Genomic DNA, 20237 nt, shown 5'->3' with positions numbered 1-20237 from the left:
CTGAAAACACAGGGTACACATGCAAAATAGGAAATTAATGAACTGGAAGCACTAAGGATTTGGGTGTGGTCACTGACAACAAACTATATATGACTCAGAGTCATGAGACAGCTCCTAGAATGGAAATCACTTGAAAGACACATGAAGTCCTTATTCCCCTCTACTCTACACTGGTGAGACCACAGTTGGAGTATTATGTCCATTTCCAGAAGGATATTGACAAGTCAGAACAAGTTCAGAGGAGGGTGATGAAAATGATACAGGGATTGAGAACATACCCCATGAGGACAGCGTGAAGGAAGTTATGATGTTCAATATGGTGAAAAGAAAACTGAGGGAAGAGTTTTCAGGTACATAAAGGGAAGCTCCAGAGAAAATGGTCAGGAGTTATTTTCCATTGCCACAAAAACTCAGGCCAGAAATATTGGGTATAAATTGCAGCTGCCTAGACTTCTTGTAAATTTAAGGAAAAACATGATGCAGAAATTGTCTATGGAGACTGTGTATTCTGCACCTTTGGAGGTTTTTAACAAGGGGGTAAACAGCCACTTCTTGTTAATTGGTTTTCCAGCAGAGTGCTGAAGTTTAGATTAGACAATCCTTGTGTTCTATTCCAGCTACACAATTCTTTGATTTCCTTTGATTATTGAGCTATTTTTCCCCTTGATGCCAAACTAACTCATAACTGTAAGTTCTCTGACTTTCTGTCAATGATTCCATTGAAATTGTACTGAATTAATACTTTTCTTCCCCCAGTTTAGTGTGGGTGTGTCATGCAAATATATAGCCAGATTCCATCTTGATTTCTAATCTAGTTTGAAGCCATATACAGACATTACACTTAGCTAGAATTCTGCAGAATGAGGTTGTGCTAACATTTGATCACTCCTTCTTATCTACTTTTCAAAGTAAAAACAGTTATACAAGCCATAGCATGTCTTTTTATGATTCGTTTAACGTCTTGCCAAAACCAGGACTGCTGCTTTATTCCCATCCTAACAAGCCATCATTGGAAACCAATTCAATCTTACGATGCTGCTGCTGCTGCTGCTGCAGAGGTCTTGGTTTTGATAAGACATTAAACAAAGCATGGTAGGAACTTCCAAGTTAATTTAGCTGTTTTTCCTAGGAGTGTAAATCTAGAAGATTTGGCTGTACAGCATGCTTCTTTTTATTTTTTAAATATAATTTTTATTAAAACATTTAATTACAGTTGTAAAAACTAATACAAATTAAACTTAGAGAAAGGGGAGAGAATGGAAAGAAAATAAAAATGCAATAAAAGAGAAAAATATAATGAAAAGAGTGAATATAATAAATAAAAAGAAATATATAAAGAAGTAACTTCCAACCTTCATCACAACAAGTATAAACAAATTTTATAACTCTTCAACCCCCATAAGGTTAAACAGGTATCTCTTCATCTCATATCCCATCCCTTTTGAATAAGCAAATCCATAAAACATCATTTTTTCAATCCTAGTGTCAGCAAAAATTCCATAAAGGGTTCCCAGAACATTGCAAAAAAAAAAAAAAAGTCTTATTTTAACCTTGATCAAATAAACTAACTTTATAGTCCTTCCTTTTACTTCTAACAATCTTTAATTCAATCAAAAATGTCATAGGATTTGATTTCTCTCCAATTCTTCTTTATCCCATTCTGTCCTTTCTCTGTCTTATCAGGTAAAATTTGTTCCACGTCTGTCATTCCTTCATTAACAACTTTTAGACAGTCTATCCATGGAAGCAGACATAATTACTGACAGTGTTGATATTGTAGTTACTAACTTCTGGCTCCATTCTTTAAATATCTCCTTTAATGTTTCCAATGTTACATTTTGTATCATTCTGTAAGTCCCAGTATTAACTGACATCAGGCTTTGTATGTGTGTGTGTGTGTGTGTGTATGTGTGTGTGTACATGTGTGTTTGTATGTATGTATGTGTGTATGTATCTGTGTGTGTGTGTGTATATATATATATATAGTATTTTTTTTCTTCTGCTTAAAATGTTTAGTCCCCTCTACTATCCAGTTTCTAAAATCATCACTTATATTTTCTTATGACTTGCAATTGCAAGGATAACCAAAATAAGTCAGTTTCTCATGAGAAGTCGTTTATTTTTTTTTATAGTTAATTCCAAAATCTAATAGTAAAAGTCAATATTCCAAATTTATCTGGACCCTTAATCTGGATATAACTTTCTTAGATCAAAATCTTATTTAACTTTTTGCTATTTATTTCAAATTCTTTAAGTTTTTAAGCTTGTAATTTTTTTTTTCTTTTCTTCAGAGTTGAAGATAAATTCACCCAATGGAAACTTTTCAAACCTGTTGTTCAGAAGTTCTCTAATAGCTTTAGAATAGTTAATAGGCAATTTCTGAAAGTGATTAGAAAGTGAGGTTTGTGAACTTCATGTCCTTTAAAAGTCTCTGCTGCAGTTGTGAGCAAGATGGCTGATCCCTTCATCTCCCAGTGCTCAGACCGATGGAAAACCATTGTCCTGTAGTCTCCTGCTGAAGAGCTGCCATCTGGAGCACATATGGGCAATTTTCTGTCCTATCCTTATCTGGAGAACTTCCAAAGAACTGCCTTGGTCTTTGCCATGGTCATCAGCTACACTTCACAGAGCCGTCTTCAGTTGGCCATGCCTCCCCCAGAAGTCAGCAATGCTTCTTTTTAGGGGGAAAAAAATCTTTATAAAGAATTAAACCTCTGTAACCTCTCCAAGCCTATGAAAGTCCTGAATTTCTCTAATCAAGGGGATAGCAAAATATTGGTCCACCATTGCCTAAGGGATTGTTTTCTCATAGAACACTTCTTCCTTTCTGTGCAGGGTTGCCTGTGTATGTCAGAAAGTGAGAGACTAGGATTGTACGTTATGCAGTCTAATGATAACAATATTCCTTCTCTCTTGCTTCTTCTGACGTTAGCTGTTAGCTGCGGTCATCCAGGGAGCCCAATTTATGGACGAACAAGTGGGAATGGTTTCAACTTCAATGATGTTGTGACGTTCTCTTGTAATACTGGTTATGTTATGCAAGGACCAACAAAAGCCCAGTGTCAGGCAAACAGGCAGTGGAGTCAACCACCACCAATATGCAAAGGTAAATGTGTGGGGCTTGGGGGGTTTGGTGGGGGAAAACTGTCAAAGGTAGTCTGTTTTAATGAAAGGGATGGGGGATAGGGACTTCTGCTATTAATGTCTCAGGCAATATTTATTTATTGTTTATTTTATTTCTATTTCAAATATCAAATGAAATGGAACTCAGGAGATTTGTATTCTTTGTCTTGTGTTCAAATTAAAAGTGTTTTTTACAGAAATGTCTGCAGCTGATATGGGTGTTCAAAAATGCTAGGCATTGTCCAACATTATCACAATTATATTTGATTACTATATAGTCAGAAAACTATCAGGAAATCCTAGGACTGTGGGCTAGACTGGAAAGTAAAAAAAAAATAAAATAAATCACAACATATTGCCCCTGCATTATTGTCAAGAGAACTTCATGGAGTCTCTCAGATCTGAGGGACTCTTTACTGTTAACCTACCTTTGTTGGAATATTTCTGCATGTCGGTAGCAGATTTTCCACAATGATTGAAGCATGGAACAATGCATAGATCCGTGTCAAGTGTATTTTGAAAGTTGTTCTTCTTAATATGTTTGCTTCCTGTTTCAAAGATTTTGCTTTTCTGTCTGGAGCTAGATAAATTCTGTATATTTTCCCCCAAAATTCCTTTTTTTAAAAACTGTGTATCTTCTGGATGAAGATCAATTAACATTTTACTTGGAAATGATAATGATCAATTGGAAATGATAAATCATTTGGGGTCACTGAACACCAAACTAATTAATCAAAATTTTCCTGTTGAAAGCTAGTTAGCTTCTTAAATAACTTCAGTCTTGCAGGTCCTTATATGAAAAGTTAAGCTAATATATTCCCTCAAATAGTGGGAGGTAAGAAAACAAACAAACAAACAAAAAACAGAGCAACATTCAAGTTATGAAAATCGCTCAGAAAAATTGTAAATAAATAATTTTTAAAAATCCATACTGAAGTGTGTAGGAGCACCACTTACCTGTTAGTTAGTATTCCAACAATTCTCTCTGTTATACTTCCTTGCTATTTTTTTATTAGATGTCAATTCTCTGTGCTGTTCATGATTACAGATCTCTATTTTATTATTATGTATTTTGGTGAATGTGTCTGTATGTGTGTGTTGTAAAGTTTTCTTTGAGCTGGTAGCCTTTTATTAAAGTTTTCCAATCTAGCCTGTAACTCTGGGATTTCCTGAGAGTGCTCACCATCCAATTTCTAACCAGACCTTAGCTTTTTGAAATCAGCCAAGTTTGGCTAGGTGTTGGTATATTTCTGCCACCAAAAACATTTCTGACTAGTCAAATGCTTTAATCATCAGAACAGCAGACAGTAACCTTCCTTCCTTCCTTCCTTCCTTCCTTCCTTCCTTCCTTCCTTCCTTCCTTCCTTCCTTCCTTCCTTCCTTCCTTCCTTCCTTCTGTCCATCCATCCATCCATCCATCCATCCTATGGTTCTGTGATGAAAATTAGTTTATATTAAGAGAAAATGTCCTTGCTTAAATGATTTCTCCATATAGAATGATAATGGGGAGGGGAAACATGTTTAACACATGTTTTATAGTTGGTGTGATGATTATGGCTGCCACAGAGAAAGCATAAGACTGTGACATTCAGTTTGAAATTAGCTAGCTGCACCACTGGTTAGCATGACAGAAATTATTGAATGTGTCTGGGCAGAGCTAGCAAGATATACTGTTGTGCAGAGAAAGAACACTAGGTATGCTCAATAAGTTGCCTAATTATTTTTGACAAGACAGATAATGACTATAAAACATAGTATTCATTCAGGGCAGCATTCTGCAGGTGCTGCAATCTTTTTTATTAGCTTCAAAAAGACGTTTGTCCAAAGTACTCCTTATTAAATATTATATATGAAGACTGTGCAATCCTATAGTTACTTGGAAGCAAGATCCAAAGTGTTCACATAAACTTACTTATGGGAAAATAGTACACTTTCATTAATATTATTTTTCACATAATGGATGAAAATTTGAAATAGGAGTGACTCATTTTAAAAAAGGAATGTGGATATTGAGAAATACTGCTGTGGCTCAGCATTAATTCTATAAAGTTACAGTGACAGATCCAGTTACATTAAGTTTAACTCATATATATTCCCCATTCATTATAGAATAAATGCATACAGTTAAAACCATTTTTCAAGTTTTTCAGTAAGCCCCCAAAATGCATGAAGAAATGCATAACCATTTCCATTTGATATACTAGCATTAATTCTTGCTAACTGTGCAAGGCTTGGTATTATTTTCTAATGTGAAATATACAGGTGATGTCCATTTCTGTTGTTGTTTTTGTCGTTGTTCAGTGGTCAACTGTTCGGATCCAGGAATCCCTGGAAACTCTATAAGAGAAAGCAAAATAGAACATGGAAATTTCACCTACGGTACAGTTGTTTTTTATGACTGCAATCCTGGATATTTTTTATTTGGCTCTTCAATTTTAGTCTGCCAGCCTAACGGACACTGGGATAAACCTTTGCCAGAATGCATTAGTAAGTATTTTAAAATATTGGTACTTATAACTAAAATTTGCCGTAATAGCAGTATTACAGTAAACGCTTGTATCATTCTTTCAAACATTCAAAGAGCTTCACAGCTGTTCTCCAATCGCAATTGTTAGAAACACTGAGTAAGGTAAGGCAGTGTCTGAAATGCTGAATATGGAAGCATTATGACTATTTATTTATTTGTTCAATTTTAGTTCACCACAGTCAATTGACTTTCAACAGGCTACATGCAATAATTTTCAATACATTATCCATGGTGGAATCAAATGTAAAGGGTCAGTAATTAAAACCACATGACAGTATCAAAAATAGATATTCATGATCTGTTCCTCAGTCAGTGCAGGACATATCCTTGCTGTTATAACTGAGCTCTTTCACCTTCTTGTACCAATAATATAGTCAGTCTGATTTCTGTGTACTCCATCTGCTAATGTCCGTGTATATAGGTATCATTTCAGTTGTTTGAAAACTGTGTTAGCCATGAAGAAATCATTGGATTGGCAGAAACTAGTAAATTGATCTCCTGCTTCATTTTGGTTTCCTAGTCTGTATAGTCTAACTACATTTTCCTCCTTACTCTTTCCAACTTTGGCATTCCAGTCTCCAATCAGAAGTAGCTCATCTTACGTGTATGTTCTGTCAAACTGAAGTTGACCATAAAATTCACCAGTATTTTCTTCTGCTACATCAGTGGTTGGTATATAAACTTGGACGATTGTGATATTAGAAAGTGGTCCACAAAGTCCAACTGATATTATTCAGTCACTGACTGCATTGTACCCAAGCATGTCCTTGCTATGTCCTTATTAACTGTGAAAGTATTACCATTCCTTTTGTTTTTCAGGTCCTAAATGGTAAACAGTATGATCTTCAGACTAAAATTATCCCAGTTCAGTCCATTTAAATTTCTCTGATCCCTAAGTGTCAACATGTAGCCATCTTTTCATGTGCTGATTTTTCCTATGTTCATTTATTTCTTTTATTTAACCTATAAAGCAAACTTATATAGCCACACCTCTACCATAAAGGATGTCCAACATTCCCAAGATAATCCTGTCTTTGCTACTTCAGATTTTCTTTTCCTACCTAGCAACATCAGTAACTAGATGTCCCAAAGGCATTAGTCTATCTGCATCATAAACACCATTAGTACTCCAAAAGATCCTCAGCTCTTCCTCAGTAGCTTGTTGAGTACCATCTGACCTGAGGGGCCCATCATCTGGCACTATATCATCAGTCACTTTATATCACCTCTTCATGTGGTTTTCCTGGTAAAATACAGGAGTGGTTTGCCACTGTCTTCTCCTATGCAGTATGAAATGAAGTATTTCCCATTGTCACTGTTTCTAGCATCTTCCTATATTGCTGTTGCCTGCTTGCTTTAGTGGGACAGCTGGAATGACCTTCACATCTTGGATGACCCTGCTGAGGGTTACCAGCACTCTTTGCTCATCCTTCCCAGAAACACCCATCTGCCATGATGTGGCAACATAGCAGATTTGAGAGGACTGACTTTAGCCCTGCAAAATGAAAAGGATGATGACCTTGTGGGGGAAGTGGAAAATGAATTATTATTCCAAAGTAATTAACGTTAGCTGGGAAACCAACCCTTGTCTAGATTAGCCCCTTATGAGAAGAATTGATCAGGTTGATCAGCCAGCTGTTTCCCTGGAGGTATATTTGCTGTCTAAAGGCCATAATAATATTGATCTTGATCCTTGGATGGATATTTGTCATTCCTAGGCTCATTCAAAAGGAATATTATAACAGTTTTTTGGGTTTTACAGGATGATAAAATTTTCTGCAAAGCACATCTCTTGACACCTAGGAATTATTCAAAGTGCCCTTTCCATCTCCTAACTGCTCTTTTTCAGAGTCAGAATAGGAGAAATTATCTTTTAATGTCCAAGCCCCATACAAAACTCTAATGTTTTGTACATGATCACAACATAATCTCAAAAGGGGATACTCTGTAACAAGAACCTATTTGGATATTGTCTATAAATTCAGATAAGTCTACCATTCTCTATATTTGTATACCTTATATTTTTAAAAGGTTTGGAATATATATGAATACACAGACACACACACACACACATAGAGAGAGAAAGAACAGCTATACGCTAGTGAATGCATTAGTAATAATGAACAGCAATTTGTTCTATCAATTATATGAAAAACATGGGTATAAGATCATTATGATAATAATGTTTTATTGATCACTAGCAAAACATATTGATGGTGTGCTGTCATACTGAAGAATTCAGTTTGTTGATTGTAACATAATTTTTATCTCCAATATTTATGTATCGTAGTGATTGACTGCGGTCATCCTGGCATTCCTCCAAACGCGATCCTTTCTGGAGAGAAATATACATTTGGAGCTACCGTGCATTATTCTTGTACAGGAAGGAGGTCACTAATAGGCCAGTCATCCAGGACATGCCAGTTAAATGGACACTGGAGTGGAACGTTGCCCCATTGCTCAGGTACCACTTTTAAAGTATGTGAATGTGCTTTTGCAACTGTTCAGTATAGCTTTTGTTTTGGCTGCCCTTGTTTACTTTTTAGGAAGTGGAAAGCCAGACCAAGTTTAAATCACAAACAGCTTTAACCAAAGCTTCACACATGCACCTTCACCCCCACACATACCACAGATCTAGAGGGAAATGGTAGATTTCAAACAAAAATTAATCTAAAGGGTAAGCAGTAAATGAAATAGGATGGTTGAAAAGCAGGTAATGAATATGTGCATTCTTTTCCCTTTGCATATTACTGGGAAGGATGTACAAATTCATATGGGGAATTGGTTCATCACTACTGTATTGTCCTTGATCTGCTTTGCTCTAATTTGGAAAATAACTGCTGCACACCAACAGTCTTCATCCATGTAATATCTATTCTTGCTGAACTCATTTAGGCTTAAGGAAGATTTCTGGGGAAGATTTTTCAAAATTATCTATCTTTCATGACATATTAGAGAACTAAGATTCCACAAGGGTATCAGTACAGCTTTTAAATAAATAGAAATCTACGGTAGAAAATATATGGTTTGATTAATAGTGTAGATAGTAAACAGAGCTGTGCTTTGTTGTTTAAAATAATAACAACACCAGTACCATAGCTTGAAGGAGGCAGGATGTCTTAATATTTCCCCTTAAATAAATGTGCTGTGAAAATTTTAATTATATGAATTATTGTTATAAAATGGCAGGAATCCCTGACAAATTCAGCAGTATATAGATGGAATAAACAAATACATGCATATACAGAAATCCTAGTATTGCCTACTAACTACATCTTTAAAATGAATGTTTTGGCTCTGCCCGCCATAGTTCTTAAAATTCTGTCATTTTCTGCCAGGATCCCAATCAATATCCATTCAATGTAACTACACCTATTCAGTAAATGCCATACTGTCCCCCCCCCCCCCCCGGTTGTCAGAATTTTCCTCTCCACTCTTTCTCCCCTGGTAGATTCTGCACAAGGATTTTTTTTTTTTTTTTGGTCAGGGGGAGGTACAGAAAAAATACTATCATTGACCTTAACACAAAAAAAGAATTTCACTGAATGAAAATGAAAAGAGATGAAGCATTAAGAAAAAATTAGCCATGGTCAAGTCTTGTTTGGAAAAGGAGTATGGCAGGGCTGTATACTCTCACCCTACCTATTCAACTTGTATGCAGAACACATCATACGACAAGCTGGGCTTGAGGAATCCAAGGCTGGAGTTAAAATCACTGGAAGAAACATTAACAATCTCAGATATACAGATGATACCACTTTGATGGCTGAAAGTGAAGAGGAACTGAGGAGCCTTATGAAGAAGGTGAAAGAAGAAAGTGCAAAAGCTGGCTTGCAGCTAAACCTCAAAAAAACCAAGATTATGGCAACCAGCTTGATTGATAAATGGCAAATAGAGAGAGAAAACATAGAAGCAGTGAAAGACTTTGTATTTGTAGATGCAAAGATTACTGCAGATGCTGACTGCAGTCAGGAAATCAGAAGACGTTTAATCCTTGGGAGATGAGCAATGACAAATCTCAATAAAATAGTTAAGAGCAGAGATATCACACTGACAACAAAGGTCCACATAGTTAAAGCAATGGTGTTCCCAGTAGTAACATATGGCTGTGAGAGCTGAACCATAAGGAAGGCTGAGCGAAGGAAGATCGATGCTTTTGAACTGTGGTGTTGGAGGAAAATTCTGAGAGTGCCTTGGACTGCAAGAAGATCAAACCAGTCCATACTCCAGGAAATAAAGCCAGACTGCTTACTTGAGGGAATGATATTAAAGGCAAAACTGAAATACTTTGGCCACATAATGAGAAAACAGGACACCATGGAGAAGATGCTGATGCTAGGGAAAGTGGAAGGCAAAAGGAAGAGGGGCCAGCCAAGGGCAAGATGGATAGATGATATTCTAGAGGTGATGGACTCATCCCTGGAGGAGCTGGGGGTGTTGATGACCGACAGGAAGTTCTGGCGTTGCCTGGTCCATGAAGTCACGAAGAGTCGGAAGCGACTGAATGAATAAACAAGTCTTGTTTCTCCTCTCTTGAGCCACTCATGAGACTCAAATTTGCATCCACCCCAGGTGTTGATGCAAGCTTTGAATTAAGTCTGTTATTTAAATTTAAACTGCTTTTGAAATATTTCAATAATTACTTAAGCACATTTAAATCTGATTAAAGGACTACTTTCTGAACAGATGTTTAATGAATCAATACATATGTGGTGTCAGAACATGAAAAGTGAGATCTACTAACTCATCAGATAATAAATGTAATTGTCACTCCGTAGTCTCCAAATGTCTAATACAAATTTACATTGAAATGTCTTGTGGAGGAATTTGAAGTTATCCTAGCTAGAAATGTTATTTTTATTGTTTTAAGAGTAACTGGAATAGTAAAAATGTATGTCCCTTAGAAATACCACTCATGCATCCTTTGTTCTGTTTGTTAAAAAGACTGAAAATAAATTGTTTCCAGAGCATAAAATTACAAATAATCACTTTAGTGGTTTGACCTCAAACAATGAACATTCTGATTTTATTTCCATTATTTATCTGATACATTTCTAGCTGCCCTACCTCCATTGTGAATTCTAGAGAATTGTAGTTCCTTTCAGTTCTTTCTTAAGGTCACTGTACAACAGAAGAGATACAAAGAACAGAAAACATGCAATAGTTTGTATAGTAAAAACAAAAGCATCAAAATTCTAGAAATAGATATCAAGTCAACTGACAGTCATAATTTATGGTGCAGAATTAAACATTAAAACTGCCAGCTAAGACAATTAAGGAGAAATGAATCATCTGCTAATTGCAAATTCTAGAAGCCAACATGAACATTCTAACTATATTAAACATTATTTTTTTGAATCTTGAGCAGACAAAAGATAACAGACATAGAATTCATCAAGTTGCCCAGGAAACAGTTTAATAATGCCTCTCAGTTGCTTTGCTAATTAGGTAATAGCAGAGAAGAATACATTTTCAGATTTTGAAATAAGCTATGGAAATGAACCCATTCATGTAACATCAGAATGCAATGTAAAATACATGCATATCCAGTACTGATGAAGGATATTTCATCTCTGAAACACGACTGCACTGTTAGTGCTCACTTCTAACTGCTTCTTTCCTCTCTTTATATTTAATATGGTTAACATTCACCAGTTTTAAGTAGTATTGGGAAAGCAGTTTCAAATGTTGGCTTGAAATGTGGGCCAAAACCAAATCCAGGTAGCATTAGTCATAATAATAATAATAATAATAATAATAATAATAATAATAATAATGACTTGATGTTGCAACATTGCCAATATTGATGAGGATATAGAAATAATTTATACGAGAAAGCAAACAATGTTTGTTGGGGATCCAATCCTTGATTCAGATTAGTTAAAAAAAAACCCAGATCTAGTATTTAGATCGATACAGCATTCATTCCATGGCTGCACTAAAGAAAGAACTACAAAATATTTTTTTACAAAAATCTTTGTTACTTTGGTTTTGGTGTTTAACTTCCCCAGAACTTGGGCTGTGCTGGTTAAGGCTGATGGGAGCTGAAATCCATACTGCACGTGTGTATGGATTTTTTGTATCATTTCCATTGTGTTTGATAGATTTATCAGAATGTTGCAGATGTGGGTATTCGGGCTTTAAACAAATGCATCTGTTTAGAAAAAACTGAGGACAACATAATAGCTGTGTTGAAGCTAAACCAAAAAAGAGTATTAAACAGCATATCCACACACCTTACCTCCCTTAATTATTATATGTAATATAAACTAAATAACCACTATATGTAGTTTATACATCCAACAGTTATTTCTGGTTTGGATGATGAACAAGCCTCAAAATGCGGCACTCACTCATTAGCCATGCCTATTGGCTTAACATGTTCTGCAATCACAGCCACTCCCATAGATTTTTATTCATACAAAAGGCCCACAGAGCTCAGTGTGGCTTAATCACAGATATTTGAGTATAAACAAGAAACCACAAACCAGTTTTTGTGAGTTAATCACCCACATGGAAGTTATGATTTATGATCTTGAGAAGATACACCCTGTACAATAAGTTAGGAAGTCTGCAATCATAGGCCTCCTTTCATGCTATGGATTCCAAACCTCCTAACATGCTATGTTATTATATCCTATTCTTTAATCATACAACAATAGGAGAGAAAAAGAGAGAAGAGAGAAGAAGGTCATATGATGGAAACTATTCTACATATAAATGGCTGTGTGAACAGATCTCTTAGGGCAAAGTAGATGCAATTACAGCAATTTTTAGAGCACTTCTGTTGTTAAATTATCATATCACTTGAGGGGCACCTCCCAGTTTATTATATCATTATTACTCAGTATATGTAAAACTATTATAAGTCACCACTGAGGTTTTGGATATAATCAGAGGTTGACATAGAAGTAGTCCTCACCTAGAAACAATTGGGATAGAAACTCGATCACTAAGCGCTGTGGTCACTAAGCAGAAAATCATGTGACCACAATGGGCTTATGACCTCACTTACCCTTTGATCATTAAGTAAAACATCACATGACTGCCACTTAACGATTAAACTTCCACCTTCTCTATTAACGTTGCTTGTTGCAAACCAGTTGCAAAGCACACAAATAACAATCACGTGACCACAGGATGCATGCTGGTTGCAAAGCACCCAAATGGCAATCATGTGACTGGGATGCTGCAACAGTTATAAATGTGAAGATGGGTCACAAAGCTATTTTTTACACCATTGTAACTTCAAATGGTCACTAAACGAGGTGGTTGGTAAGCGAGGACTACCTGTATATGATTATTTACTAAAGAGCAGATAAATGTGTTTTTGTTTTACATCAGTATAGATGGGATCTCTTCACATCTTCCAGATTTAACCAGAAAAGTGAGAACAGATTTCACCTTATTTTATAATGCTTGTAACAAGTTACTGAGGAAGTTCCACAACTATGGTGTATAATATGTGATGTTTTCCTTCTAAGGTGTAGCATGTTTTACTCTTGGTAAACTGCATGTTTTTATTACAATAACATGGACTCTGACTTTCTCTCAGAGTAATTTGCCTTGTATATAGTTGGGATCTAATTAGCCATGCCACTGACTTTAGTTATAGCTAATATTCTACAGTGGACTGGCCAAGTTCTTAAAAAAAATATCATGGAAATAGAGCACTAGTTTTATTTTCTGTTTTTTTTTAAAAAAAAAACATTATGTCAAGAACCTTGAATAAGGGACTTGAAATTTCTATGGATTCATCTGAGTGCTGTGTATTCCAAATTAAGAAAGTCAGTGTAGAATTACCAAGTCATTTTAAATGGACCGCTCTTTTCAAAGCTTTTTGTAGCCTACTTTCATTTTTGCACTGATTATAAATTGACTACTATTGTTTCAGGTTGTTATACCAACAACAGTACAGTATAACCCATCACAAATTTTATTCTACTTGAAGTAATCTTTGTACCATAAATTCCAGGTGACACAGCAGGCACTTGTGGGGATCCAGGAATCCCAGGTCATGGTTCTAGAGAAGAAACTAATGTTAGAACTAAAAGTGTTGTACAGTTCTCTTGTGAGCTTGGTTACATCCTTCATGGATCAGAGGAAAGAACCTGTTTGGCAAATGGAAGTTGGACAGGAAGGCAACCAGAATGTAAAGGTAAATTATTTTCATAACTAGAATGCAATATTAGTTTTAAAAATAATTATAAGAGCTTTTATACATCAAAGAGCTATAGTAAACATACAGTATCTCTGAAATCAATTAGCTGCTTGTATTAGCCCTTTGAACTGATATTATATCATCATGGCCCTAATTCAGCCATGTATAGCTTTGACCTAAAATTGTATACTGAGGGTACCAAATCTCAAGATTCTTTCAACAGTTTCAGTCATATGTTAGATAATAAGAATGAGAAGATTGAATCCCAACAACTGGTAAATTTGTCAAGTTGCATTTAATTTAGAGTGTGTCTCTCTTCCTCTCTATCTGTCCACTGATTTACCTGTCCTCTATCCCACTCATGAGGTTTCAAGAAGAAGACAAGGGAGTCAAGTGATGAGAGGTGCATCATGACACATGCTCCATCCCTTAAGTATTTGCATGCAGCATCATCATGCAAGTTCAAAAGGGTGGGGCTTGAATAGTGATGCCATGCTGCACATTTTGTCATTTTGGCTTCATGCTGGTTAAGTAGGGACTCCTGCTTACTTACAGTCTTTCTCACAAACTTCTCAGGTGTTACTACATGGCTACATAGCATATGGTTTTGATTAACCTACAACACGGCCAGCAGTTGTAGTCATGTATTTTCCATGGAACTTATCTGTAGTGGAGTTTATCCTGAAGGAAATTAAAAAACCCACCTTGCTTTTTGAATGTAGTCACCGCTCCTTGATCTCTGCATTCATAAAAGAGAATAATATGAAGATAATTCTACAACATAATTCATCAATCATCACTTATTGGCTTCTTGGGATCTATCCCATTTTTATTTTTATGATTTTGCCATCAACATTATTGCATTCAGTTCTATATGTTGCTATATGGTCTTCTAAACTGGTACATATACTACAGAGTATATGTTCTAAGATCAACAGAAAAAGTATAGGAACAGGGGAAGTGTTGTTGTTGTGGGGAAAATAAGAGGAGAAAGGAATATTAGGTATGTTTGCCACCTTGAGTTATTTATAAATATATTTATACATATTATTTATATTTATTTATTTATTTATTTATTTATTTGTCAAAGTTTTATCACCGCCCATCTCCCCCAGATGGAGGACCCTGGGTGGTTCACAATAAAAATAATAAAGGTGGGATAAAAAAAAATCTAAATAAAAAAGTGGCCTTCTAATAAATCAGATTATTTGTTTACCTAACAGAATTGTTTGTCCTGACTAGCAGGGACTTTCCTGGGTTACATGCAGATACCTTTCTCATAGAAATGCTAGGAATTGAACTTCAAAATATCTATATGCCAATTATATTCTGTCCTAGAGGTAAGACAGAATCAAAACTGTACCCAAAGTTACAGTTGTCAGGAACACTAAGTGTTTTTTTTGTCACAATCACAATAAAATGAATTCCTCCAGTCCATGACACAGCACAAAGTATGCGTATATACATTTTGCTGCTTCAGTGGCCAAGTTCTATTCTGCCATAGTGGTATTTGGCATTGTCCTTATAGTTTCAATGCAGGACAACGAATGTCGAAGGTCATTGAAGGTCATGCCATTCTGACAATTTTTTCAGTATTTTTTTTTTAACCAACTGTGGGGAGTGGGACTCTCATTGGCAGAATTTGAAATTATATTTCCTCAATATACATACATTTGATTGCTGTTTTGTATATAATTTACACGAAGCAATTTATCCTTTTTTGTTTTTTGTTTGTACAACTTTCTGTACTACAGTACACATGTTTTTAGGCATGGCTACCACTTGCATACTTTTCTCTGTAAGTATCCTTCCCAGAATGTGTTTTTATTTGTAATTTTTTTTCACAACTTTTCCAGGAGACTCCCTTTGATGCTGTTGTCACTGCCTCGTCTGGCCTCTTAAACTCAGCATATTTTATGCAAACTGAAATTCATGTGAGATTGACACTGATAGCATCTGGCATCATAGTATTCACTGTGGGAATATCATTTGTTCCAAGGAATTTGAATAGTAATTAGTGTTTGATAGGACACAAACATCTGAGTACAAGAAAACAACATGGTTCTAGCATTTTTTAGTAACATTTGAGCACCACCAAAAGAAATAATCATGTATCTTAGGGTTGTGTAAATAAATTCATGTGTTAAATAGCTGTGTTCTGCTGGCAAAAGCTGGCTAGAGTTATAAATATGGTTAGTGATAAGAGTTTTCATTTTTCAGAAATCAATTGTTTTGGTTTAATTTAAAGTACAGTTCAATTTTATATTAACTGGAGTATGGGTGACCATAACAAGCTGCAGTGATGTCAAAATGACAAGTGCAACATGCCATCATCACAAAAATGACACAATTATTTATTTGTATCATGATGTCTGAGGCAGGTGTAAATCCTGTCATTCACATGATGGAGAGTTTACACACAGGCACAAACACCATGGACACCTGAACACTGAATTCTCTTTCTACTCATTGTTATTGTTTATCAGCCAAAAATGAAAATACTGAATTACAACATAGAAAACAAACAAACAAATACAAGATTTATGAGTTGGTACTGGACTATTCAACTTGGAATTTTTCAAGCTGGCTAGAATTCCTAAAATAAAACAATGTTATGAACCAAGCCATAGTGAGATCATGCAGGTTGTTATTAGACATTTGTTTTCTAACTGTTTACCAAAGTGGAATTGTATGAGTGAGTTTGTTAAAGTCAATAGGACTATTTGTGTGGGGGGAAAAAGGATTTGAAATAGGTAGCCATTAGTGCCATGGTGTACAGTAATAATTTACAGGGCTTTGTTGTGCCCAGTAGCTGTAGTACTGAATAATTTATTTACTCTTCAGAGTAGTCATTTTCCCTTCAGAAGCAGTGAATAATCAGGGAAAAAACTGATAACATTTGGTACAAATCAAACTGTCTTTTCAACAGTAGATAAAAGCTGAGAACTTTTTCATGAAAAAAAGACTAATTCTGAGCTATAGTTCAGTATTTCAGTTCAACCTATGTAGAAATTTATATAGATTCATGGTATCTTGAAAACTGCAAATATCTTTCAATCAAGCAAATACCAAAACAAAATTAGAGGATCCACTTCAGCTGAATATATGAAGATTTTGAAGGAAGCTCAAAGCATTCTGGGCAAGATTGATGCAGTTGAAACTGAAAAGATTTTTATCTCCTTGATGTAAACTATTTTTAATGAAGTCTACTTCTCTATAGATTGAACAGTTATTTGCAACTTCAATTATTTAATTTATTAAGTAATTGTTCTCTGTGTTGTTTTCCTTCCCAATTCTGGCATTTTCACACCAAATTTTCAAGCTGTTCAGTGTGGTAACCCTGGATCAACAGCTAATGGGAAAGTGTTTCGAATTGATGGCACAACATTCTCTAGTTCTGTAATTTATTCCTGCATGGAAGGCTATATGCTGTCTGGACCTTCTGTACGACAGTGCACTGCCAATGGGACATGGTCTGGTTCCTTGCCAAATTGTACAAGCAAGTATCCATTGTTGCTAATATTATTGCAATCTTAGTACAGCACTTACAATTTGTATATTTGGGAAAAGTCGAATTGGGGGGAGGAGGCAGGATTGTGCCAGAATCATCTCTGCTGCAGATCAGCTTTCTCTCCCAGGACCAGCAGCTTGACCATTCAATATTGTCCAGTGCAAACCAATACTGTTGTCATAGCTTCTCTACACAGAGAAGAATGACAGGTTGGAGGCCTGGTACATCCACCAGTCTCCTCTTGTGTAGCCCACCATGCATCTCCAGTATTTCCTTCCCTTTGCCCCTACCTTTCCTCTGTTTTTGTCCTGACAAGCAGGAACCATGCCGAGACGAGGAATAAGTCTCTACTGTTTTATTACTGCTACAGTAGACAGAAAATCCTACCAAACTGAAGAAGCGTGAGAAAACCCATACAGATAAACCCCAAAAGTCAAGGCGGGTCTGTTCTGTGTCTCTTTGAATAACAGCTCAAATTCTCTCTACTACGCATGCGTTTTCCCCCTTGGATAGGGCCCCCCTCCTGCTCTCCATCAGTGCTCATGACAGTTTTTATCCCTACCCAGATCTACTCTCATTATAACTGCTAATATTGCTGCTCATGCTCCAGGAAACATTTGGATTCGTTCACTGGAATCCCATTCTTGAAGGGAAGAGTGGTCCTCACTGTCATTAGCCTGCAAGTGTTAATAGTGCTGCTGAGACTCTGAGAGTATCAGCAGTCAATGTAATGGCTGCCCTGAGTGACTAATGATGGCAGCAATGGTGGTGGAGGGATATATGGTGGCAGATATAAGTATCATGTGGTGACTAAAAGTCAACACTGCCCTGACGGCACATAATAAGTATCATGGCAAACATGGAAACAATAATAGTTTCCCCCTTACTGTAATTATGTAGCATTTCTGATGGGTGGGTGGAACCATTTATGCATGGAATGAAAGAAGCTCTACCTTGGTGTAAATGCACAATTCCTGATGCCATTGCCTCATACCATGAGGGCATATGGGCTAAAAAAGTATATCCACCCCTGGGTCTACGAGTTTCAGATTTCCTGGAACCACTGGCTAAGACTGCATCGTCTTCCCCTTGTCTCAATGAGTTCTTTTTGGGATGGAAGATTGAATACTTGTGTCCTTACATACTATGTCAAAGGCTAAGTAGAGGTCTCCTGAAGCTGTTCAAGCAATCCCTAAAATGGAATATCTATCAAACAACTTGCACAACTCTCTGCCCTTTGCTAAATAGAATTTTCTCCTCCTTGCAATTCAGCATATAGCAGGTGGGATGTTGAGAGAACAAAAGAAGGCCCTGTTTTATTGTCCCTCCATTTTGACACACAAGATGGTGGGCAGGTATCAGAGGATCTTTTTGGTAGCAGCAACTTGACACTTGTGAATCAGTGTGCAAAATTCTGTCATTTCATTATAAGACTACCTTGTCTTAATTCAAGCTTCACAAAGTTAGAAAATTGGAAATGAAGGCTGATGTCTTAATTCCCTAAGAAATGGGTTCTGTGATTAGTAACAAATGTCACATAATTTGATAAACTGTGCTTGCTTATAAGTGCTGCTACATAGAGCAAACCACGATATCACATTTTAAAATTATTCTAGATTGCTCATCTTCTAAAATGGAGACCACCTTCATCATATTATTACATAGTTAAATGATTTTCCCATCAGTAGTATAATCAGTTACATTATAGTTTTGCTACTGCTCTTCAATTCTTTTTTTTTTTTTCTCATAGTAATTAGTTGTGGAGATCCAGGAATACCAGCCAATGGATTGAGATATGGTGATGATTATGTAGTTGGGCAAAATGTGACCTATATGTGCCAACCTGGGTACACAATGGAAGCCAACAGTTCCAAAATTCGTACTTGCACGATTAATGGCACATGGAGTGGACTGCTACCAACTTGTAAAGGTATTGCTTTGAATTTGAAATATATGTTTGTATGTATGTATGTGTATTTATTTATCTGTATCTACAGTATATCTGTATCTGTATCTTTCTATATCTTATGTATATTTATATCTGTCTATGTCTATGTCTATAGCTACAGCTATAGCTACTGTATATCTATCTATATGAAACAATCACAGCCATGATCTGCTGAATCCTCTCCCCCCCCTTTTTTTTTTGTACAGGAACATGTTCCTACACTCACACACACACACACACACACACACACTGGAAGAGAGAGAGTGTGTGTGTAAAGGTAAAGAGATTGACCTTGGGAGACGGGGGCAGAGCCACAGCCAGGAGAACGGTTGGATAAGAGGCAGCTTAGTCCACAGAAGGAATGTGAGTGTGGCAAACATCTCAAAAAGGACTCTCCCTAGTTTCTTGGGCTGTCAAGGTGATGGGGGAGAAATGTACTTTGAGACTTGCAAGTTTGATGTTGGCTTTGCAAGGTAGTCCAGACTGGAAGCACACCTAGATGAACTAATTCCACTTTATTGTAAGCTTACATTAACGTAATCTTGCAAGTCTGAAAGTACATTTCTCCCCCATCACCTTTATAGCCCAGGAAACTAAGGGGGGGGGGGTCTCTCTGAGATGTTTGCCACACCCACGTTCCTTCTGTGGGCTAAGCTATTTCTTATCCAACTATTCCCTGACTGTGGCTCTTCCCCCTGTCTCCCAAGGCCATGATTATCTGTTTTTAGCTACTGGGTTATCTATCTCAAGATAAAGAAATAATGAACCAGTGAATACAAATGCATCTCAAATGTGTGGGGTATAACTGAGTGTGTGTTTATTTCACTATATCATAATATGCTGTCAGGATACTATATTCAATATTGAAAGAAAAAGATCAGTGTATCCCAACTTTCTTTTCCCAGTTGTGTATGACTGCAACTCCCATAATTCCCAATCAAAATGGTCATTGGCTGTGAAAATAAAC

The 20237-nt window shown here is 36.3% G+C and overlaps 1 protein-coding gene across 1 annotated transcript in view; it reads left to right on the top strand.

Moving 5' to 3' along the window:
• Positions 1–20237, top strand: part of CSMD3 (CUB and Sushi multiple domains 3) — a 643537-nt gene that overhangs the window by 578460 nt on the left and 44840 nt on the right. Inside the window, exons 55-60 of the mRNA XM_063299980.1 lie at positions 2933–3106; positions 5425–5610; positions 7941–8114; positions 13626–13808; positions 17134–17310; positions 19073–19252. Of these exons, the coding sequence (XP_063156050.1) occupies positions 2933–3106; positions 5425–5610; positions 7941–8114; positions 13626–13808; positions 17134–17310; positions 19073–19252 (1074 nt within the window). The remainder of the gene's footprint in view (positions 1–2932; positions 3107–5424; positions 5611–7940; positions 8115–13625; positions 13809–17133; positions 17311–19072; positions 19253–20237) is intronic.

This window comes from Candoia aspera, chromosome 3, assembly GCF_035149785.1.
Source record: "Candoia aspera isolate rCanAsp1 chromosome 3, rCanAsp1.hap2, whole genome shotgun sequence".
Classification (NCBI taxonomy): Eukaryota; Metazoa; Chordata; class Lepidosauria; order Squamata; family Boidae; genus Candoia; species Candoia aspera.
Note: the sequence above shows the minus strand (reverse complement) of the source record. Positions and strands in the feature narration are given on the sequence as shown.